The sequence below is a fragment of the Squalius cephalus genome, assembly GCF_949319135.1.
Source record: "Squalius cephalus genome assembly, chromosome: 1".
Taxonomy (NCBI): Eukaryota; Metazoa; Chordata; class Actinopteri; order Cypriniformes; family Leuciscidae; genus Squalius; species Squalius cephalus.
In genome coordinates, this window is record NC_137122.1 from 42,138,251 (window position 1) to 42,145,454 (window position 7,204).

Below are 7,204 nucleotides of genomic sequence, written 5' to 3' on the forward strand. Positions count from 1 at the left end.
AATAAGCTTGTGGGAATAGGATCAAGCAAGCAAGTGGTAGATTTCATGCTTGATACCTCCCTTTTGAGAGCCTCAGAATCAAGATGTACTGTAGGAAATTAGTGACAGAAATACCAGTTAACCCAGATGAACAGATAAGTGGGACAGTGGGAGCAGATGCAACAGAAATTTGTTTGCGAACACTATCAATTTTAGAGTTAAAGAAATTAAGAAAAGAATGCTGTTGAGAAACAGGCAAGGTGGTGACAGCATCAACTTTAAGCAGTCTACTCATAGTTTGAAACAAATGTCTGGGATTTCCTTGATTGTTTTCAATAGTCTGAGAAAAATAAGAAGATCTTTCAGTCTCAATTAATGCTCTGTAATCACCCAGAAGATCCTTCCAAGCTAAATAATGACCATTCAAGCCAGTAAGACGCCATTTGCGCTCCATTTTTCGACATGCAGCCTTCTTAGTGCGCAGATTGTCATTATACCAACGAGCTGTGCAGGCTGAAGTTACCTTACGTGACCTTAGAGGCGCAAAAGAGTCAAGACTGGTAACAAGAGCATTGTTTAACTGTGAAACTTTCTCCTCCAAAGATGTAGAATGCAGATCACTAAAAGTGGATACAACAGAATTGGAAAAAGCTGCTTTTTTGCAGTTTGCATTTCAATTTCATTTTTAGACACAAAACCACTCAAAATATCTACTTCTGGCTTCTTCCTTTGGGGCTTGAATATGTGGGATTTTTTTATTGAAGTGGAAGTTGAAAAGGTTCCTCTTCAGCCTGAACTGGTGGTTGTACAGTGCTCTACCAGGGTTACCGTTGTCTGTGTCTTATTTTGTGTGTCTGTGGTTGTTTGGTGTGCCCAGAAGTAGGCAATCTATCTCTCATTCTGTGTTCTTCGGACTTTGGTTTATAGGCTGGACATGCCTCACCTCACCTTCACTCTCAGAAAAAAAGGAACAAAAGCTGTCACTGGGACAGTACCCTTCAAAAGGGTACTAATATGTACCATTTAGGTACTATGTACCATTTAGGTACCAATATGTACCTTTAAGGGACTAATATGCACTCTTTAGGTACAAAAGTGTACCTTTTGAAAAGGTACCGCCACAGTGACAGCTTTTGTACCTTTTTTCTGAGAGTGTTGTTGCTTCCTAATCAAATTGAGGGGATCTAAAACTCATGCATTGGAAGCTGAAATGATCTTAAACAACTCTTGCATCTGACTCTCCCATTTCATTATATGGGTCTGATGTCTTTTGAGAGAGGCCAGAAGATCCTGCATCCCATGTCGAACCTGATTCCTCAAGGACTCCAAAGAACCGATGTGGCTTTGCTGGTTCTGGATCTTGTGGGACAGCACAGTTCTCTGCATATGGATTTGTCTGAGGTTGAGATGGTTGTTCTCCCTCAAAGCTCTTGTCATGTTGGCCAGACTCGAGTCAAGCCTCTTAGTCCTTTTCTGTCGACTGGAAAGCTGATTCCAGGATTTGAGGGAATTCAGACTGATCTCTGATGTTTCTTTAAATGCACGGAGCTCTCTGGAGATCCTCTCAAACTGCAGACTAAAAAACTTGAAATCAAGAGTCTATGCTTTTTGAAATGTTGTAGTTTTCAGCAATGCTCTGAAGATGAGTGAAGATCATCCATTGAAATGTATTGAACTAGGAATGGAGGAATACATATACAGATACATGTAATATGATATTTGAAGACAGTATGTTAAATGCTAAACATAACAACTGATTCAGCCTTCTCAGTCTTTGGTTTAAGGGTTTATTTGTCTTAGTTGGTGCTCCTCCCTGTGTCCAGGTCAGAGGCATCAGCAGGAAGATTATGAACAAAACACTTCTGGTCCATCTGGTCATGGTCTCTTTACCTCCTTTACAGCCGTTTAAATAACTGGATCTTAGATTTTTTTAAAAAATATATCCAAATCTAATACAGTTTATGTATGTGTACATCCTCCTATTCCCAGATGTTCTGAAAAAGATTTCCCTTTCCCAGTGGTCAACAGGGAAACTAAATTCATGACTAAATAGATTTCACAGACCTCAAACAGAAATCTTCAAAACACGTGTGAACAGGCAATCATAAATATTATTGCAGGAATCTGAGTTGGAATATCAATTTACATAACTTTCAACCAATTATTTTTTCTGTGCACAAGGTCTGCATTTGTCTGTATAAAGTAACACAAAGTGTTCAAAGCGTGAGAGAAAAAAACAACACAAACATAATTATCTATAACAATACAACATATAAACATACATATGTCTGACGTATGATTTCCAACATTTAACTTTTATATGGTTGACAAATTTAAAGCACATCTGAAACCTGAAGTCTGAGCCCAAAAGCGTATAGGTTCAGCTCCCCTTCAGTTAAGAGGTGGTAGGCTACAGTTGCCTAGCAATGAACAAATTGCACTCATGGATCATGTTTCAGATTTTGACGATGCATTCTTTGTGCAACCAGTGCTTACAACAGCCTGGGAGAATAACCTATCCAAGCTGAATTCGGATCTGTGATTACTTTGGCACTAAATTTGGAGTTGATCACAATTCAGCACCAAGATCTGGGTCATCACACATATTTACATTAAATTAATTTCAGTTCACACCAGGTCGAAATATTTCAGTACAGCTCAATTAAAATATATAAATGAAATAATACATGATTGAATAATGCCTAAAGGGAAATTTGTTCAGATTGAAACACATGTAATACTAAAAGCCTGCTATGCAACAGGCAAGTCCAAAATATCTTACCTTGAAACAAATGTATAGCTTCCTGTATAGATATACACATTGGCAAGAACTGTCTATTTAAAGCGTGGTTTAAAGTTAAGATGTCCTCCCTTTGATATGCATCTATCTATGTTACACAGTTACTTATAGATAGTAGAATGTCTGTTAGGAAACATCAAAATAAAGCAGATATTAAGCAGACAGTCTACTAATACTGTAATGAGAGTTAGTTGATACATAGTAGCAAAGTCACTTAGAATGTTCAAAAGGGACCATCAAAATAAAGTGTTACCATTTATTTAGCTGCTAGATGGCAAAAAAGCAGAAAGTGTTGCTTTTAGTACTGTTAACTTTAGATACTGCAGAGAATACATTTCAATAAATGATCCTGCAAAAAATGCAAACAAGTTTTAAAATGCAAAACTAACGGGATTCTCATTTTAACTCTTTATTATTTATCCTTAAATTAAACAGATGCATATATTCTCCGCATCAGTTTCTAGCCTTCACATTGTCTTTCTTACCACAAATCTGGAAATAAAACAAAAACAGAAAAGGTACTGGTAATTTTCTACCCTGGACAGTTCAGTTTACAGACATTTTCATTTTACCCTAAAACACAGTGCGAAATTCAAATGAAGGGGAAAACACCTGTGAAAACTCAGTAAGGATAAATCCTTCATATCACAGCAGTAGATTGGGCCCTATTTTTACTTGCTTTTCTTTGCAGATCTTTCTGGTGGACTTGTTGGAATGTGATTTATGAACGTTCTTGCCCTGGTTGTCATTCCATGCTTTATGAACAACAGCACACACAATCTCTTTTTGTTTTTGACGTCTTACTAGAATTGTTTATTAGTTGCAACCGCACCCTGCAGTACCACATATTGATACCTGTTCACTCTCCCAAAAGTTACAGTACAAGCTCTTCCAAAGTTTTCCTGTGTATCTTTTCCGTAGGAAGTGACCTTTAAGGGCAAAAACACCCCTTAGATGACAACTATTACTGTACTCTCTGAATTTATCCAGTCTAGTTTCTTAAAATAGCTCTATGAAGCCTTGAACACATCTTGAAAATCCAGTTTGGTTGGATATTGCATGCTAACTTGTCGTGTTACTGCAAAATAAAACAAGCCATAGGAGCCATATACTTTTTCAAGTGGTTTGTTTTTATAAAACTGCAGTAACAGCAATCGACACACAAACGTTCAGTAAGAAGTTATGAACAATAATCAGAATCCACTCTGTCCACTAAGTGACATAGTTTATCATTCTAACTGGAGGCTATAGGGTTAAGGTTAGTATTAGAATGTATGTTCACAGCTGTGTTTTTATACATCAGTTTTGAACTAATCTCATCCAGTCAGAATTTGGAATATGAAAGTGTTTTTTTTTTTTTTTTTTACTGAACGAAGCATGCTAGTTTGTTAGGCTTTAAGTAAAGGTTTTGGAACGCGTTTTGTTCAAAATATCTCACGTGACGTTTATAACTTCCCCATCAGTGTTTCTGATGAATCCTCATGAGCAATGGCCTGCAATGGCGGGTTTCAAAGCAGCCCCAGAGCATCACCGAGCCCCACCATGCTTAACTGGCAGAGTTTTCTTTTCAGCATATGCTTCATTCTTCTTCCTCCAGACATACCGCTGATCCATAGGGCCAAACAGTTCCAGTTTTGTTTCATCGCTCCACAGAACAGAATCCCAAAACTTCTGTGGCTAATGTATGATTTTGAACACTTTTCTTGTGCTTTTGAGTGGTGTACATCTTGGAGTTCTGGCATGGAAACCGCATGCTTTTAGTACGTGCCTGTTGCCACCAAGTCTTGCTGCAGGTCTTTTGCAGTCACTCAAGGGTTTTTCTGAACCTGCCTTCACAGAAATCTGGTTACAGCCATTGATAGCTTACTTTTTCTGCCCCGTCCAGGTAATGTAACCACTGTTCCTTAAACTTTGAACTTGCGGACTATGCTTCCAATGGTGTCTCTAGGAACATTTAGTGCCTTCGCTATAATTAGCATTTTTGGACCATTCTTTTGACTTTTGACCATATTTCTAACATGCAGTCAAACGTGACACTCAACAAACTTAGCCAGTTCAAGTATTTCATATGTTCTAGCTCAAGATCACCTGGTGCAACTAATGAAGATCTTGATTAGTTGCATCAGGTGTGCTTGAAACAGATTTGTGCTGTTGTGAGGGATTCTATTCAGGGGGTTGAATAATTTTGAGATTGCAGAAGTCATTAAAAGTTGCATGTTCAGTTAAATTTGGGGAAACCACTTGAAACATTTGTTGTGTTGAGCTATTTCAATTACTTTTGTTTGATTTGTTCATTGCAAACAGCTGAAAGTCTGTAAATTTTGTCAATAAACCCAATTTGCAATGGGGGTAGATTCGCACTGGAGCTGTTGTACTGTGGCTGCCGTCGCATCATCCAAGTGGATGCTGGACACTGGTGGAGGTTGAGGAGAGACCCCAACATGATTGTAAAGTGCTTTGGTTGGACAGTAGTACATGTGCCATATACCTCATTCATTCAAAATACTCCCGACAAACTCAACATCTCACTATAATTATTTCTCTGTAATCTTCAGCAGAAAGTTTGCAACCTTTTTACGGAATGTGGAACAGATAATGTTTGGTGACGGCAGATGGAATGCTGTCGGACAAGCTAAACCGCAGTGAAAGGAGTGTCACAAAAGTACGCAGTTGAGAAGCCGAGCCCACTCTCATGATATCAGCAACACAGACTCTTCCACTCCCTGCCACACCTGGGAATCTCATGAAGTCAGCTCACATACCCCTCATCCATCCATCTCAACTAGTTCTTTGCCCTTAGCCCATGTTTATCTCTTACACAGAGAGCTTACACTTTAAAACAGAAAAAGTTTAAATATATTTGCTGGAAACCAACATTATCTAGTCTGTTAAGCCCTATTCACACTGGATTAGTATTATCTGGGGACCACGTGTGATTTAGAAATTACCCACCCACATCTGAATTTCATGTGGCGCATTCGCACGGGACAAGCGAAGCCTGTGATTTTACTCGAATTTACTGACTTATCTCCCGAATATGATGTCAATATGCTATTGCTTGGAAATGTCTTGTTGTTATAGGTCTAGCTGTATGAAATATCATAAACAGAAGAATGTTCCTTATCATATGCTGCTAGTCATTCATCTCCATCTAATCACTCTTTTTGTTTTTGCTCTTCTGATGGTTTTCAGCTTTCTCTTTCAGCAAATTGTATAGTTGTATGGTGTAGCCTATAGTGATATGACCCAGCACCCAAAATACTATCAAAACACTCCAACGCATCCTCCATTCTTCGCGAAAGATGGATAAAAAAGCGCACAGGAAACAATAAAACCTTGAAAAAATAATATACGACCCCGCCAAATCACAGAGATGCCGATTCGCACGGGATTAAGATCACAGACAACCTCCGCAATTATTACAAATGACTAGAGGTAACCAGGTAATACTTATCCCTAATACTTAATACTTAGATAATACTTATCTTAATACTAATGGGTTTTTCAAAAATTTCAGACCACTGAACATGTTGTTTTACATCTTCTGTTTGTGGCTTGAGAGAAAGGGCCTTTTTGTTTCTTTTCTTTTTTACACCCTGTTTAGTAGGCTATAATTAACATATCAGGTTGACAATGATATGTTGATGACTTTCATAAAATTTATAATCACTCGTTATAAGCTATAAAAGTTTTACTCTTGATGTAGTATACTACAGTTCAGGCTATATACAACTGTTCAGGCTACTATAGTAGTATACTACAAATATACTGCTGTTCATTATTAATTTTTGTTTGTTCATAATACAACTAATGTTAATTTATAGATCATGAAATGTTAAAATGTATGCAGAAGTAAACATTACCTAGTTATCTAGATTAATAAATGTTGTAAAAAACTTCTTGTAAAGTGTTAGCAATATAGTCTACATTACTTCTGTTATTTAAACTTTTTTTTTTTTTTTTTTTTACCGGGGTCACATCAATGTAACTGTATCAACATTCACATTTCCAAAAAGTTCTTAAAAGATTCCATAATAACCTTCAAATGGGTTTTGACAATTTGATAAGAAAATAAATAAGCTAAATAAATCTTTGAGGGCTCTGGGAGAACATGAGGTTTAGAGTAAATGAGTCACTATTTAAGATATCAACTTCAACTTAGTTTTGATTACCATATCTGACCATCTTCACATGATAGCAAACAATATTTAGGTTTTCATTCATTGGAAATATCAGGTGTGAAAAGTGAAAACAAAACACCTGCTACCACAATACAATTTGCTGTATTTTTTGTCATTTGTTGTATAGAAGTATTACATTTACATTCATATACTATACCCCACCATTGATGCTATTAGCGAAACTGGTTATTCAGAGACAGAGACATTTTCAGTGATTTATATGTCAAGAAATACTGCCTTCTTC

At 37.2% G+C, this 7,204-nt stretch overlaps 1 protein-coding gene across 1 annotated transcript; it reads right to left on the minus strand.

Annotated features, from left to right (window-relative positions):
• Positions 1 to 311: 311 nt before the first annotated feature.
• Positions 312 to 1,813, minus strand: ptx4 (pentraxin 4, long; the record flags this gene model as incomplete). Its single annotated transcript, XM_079893322.1, is given in 5 exon segments — positions 312 to 319; positions 694 to 736; positions 738 to 794; positions 1,177 to 1,578; positions 1,685 to 1,813. Coding segments are annotated over 5 exon segments (639 nt in total).
• Positions 1,814 to 7,204: the final 5,391 nt, after the last annotated feature.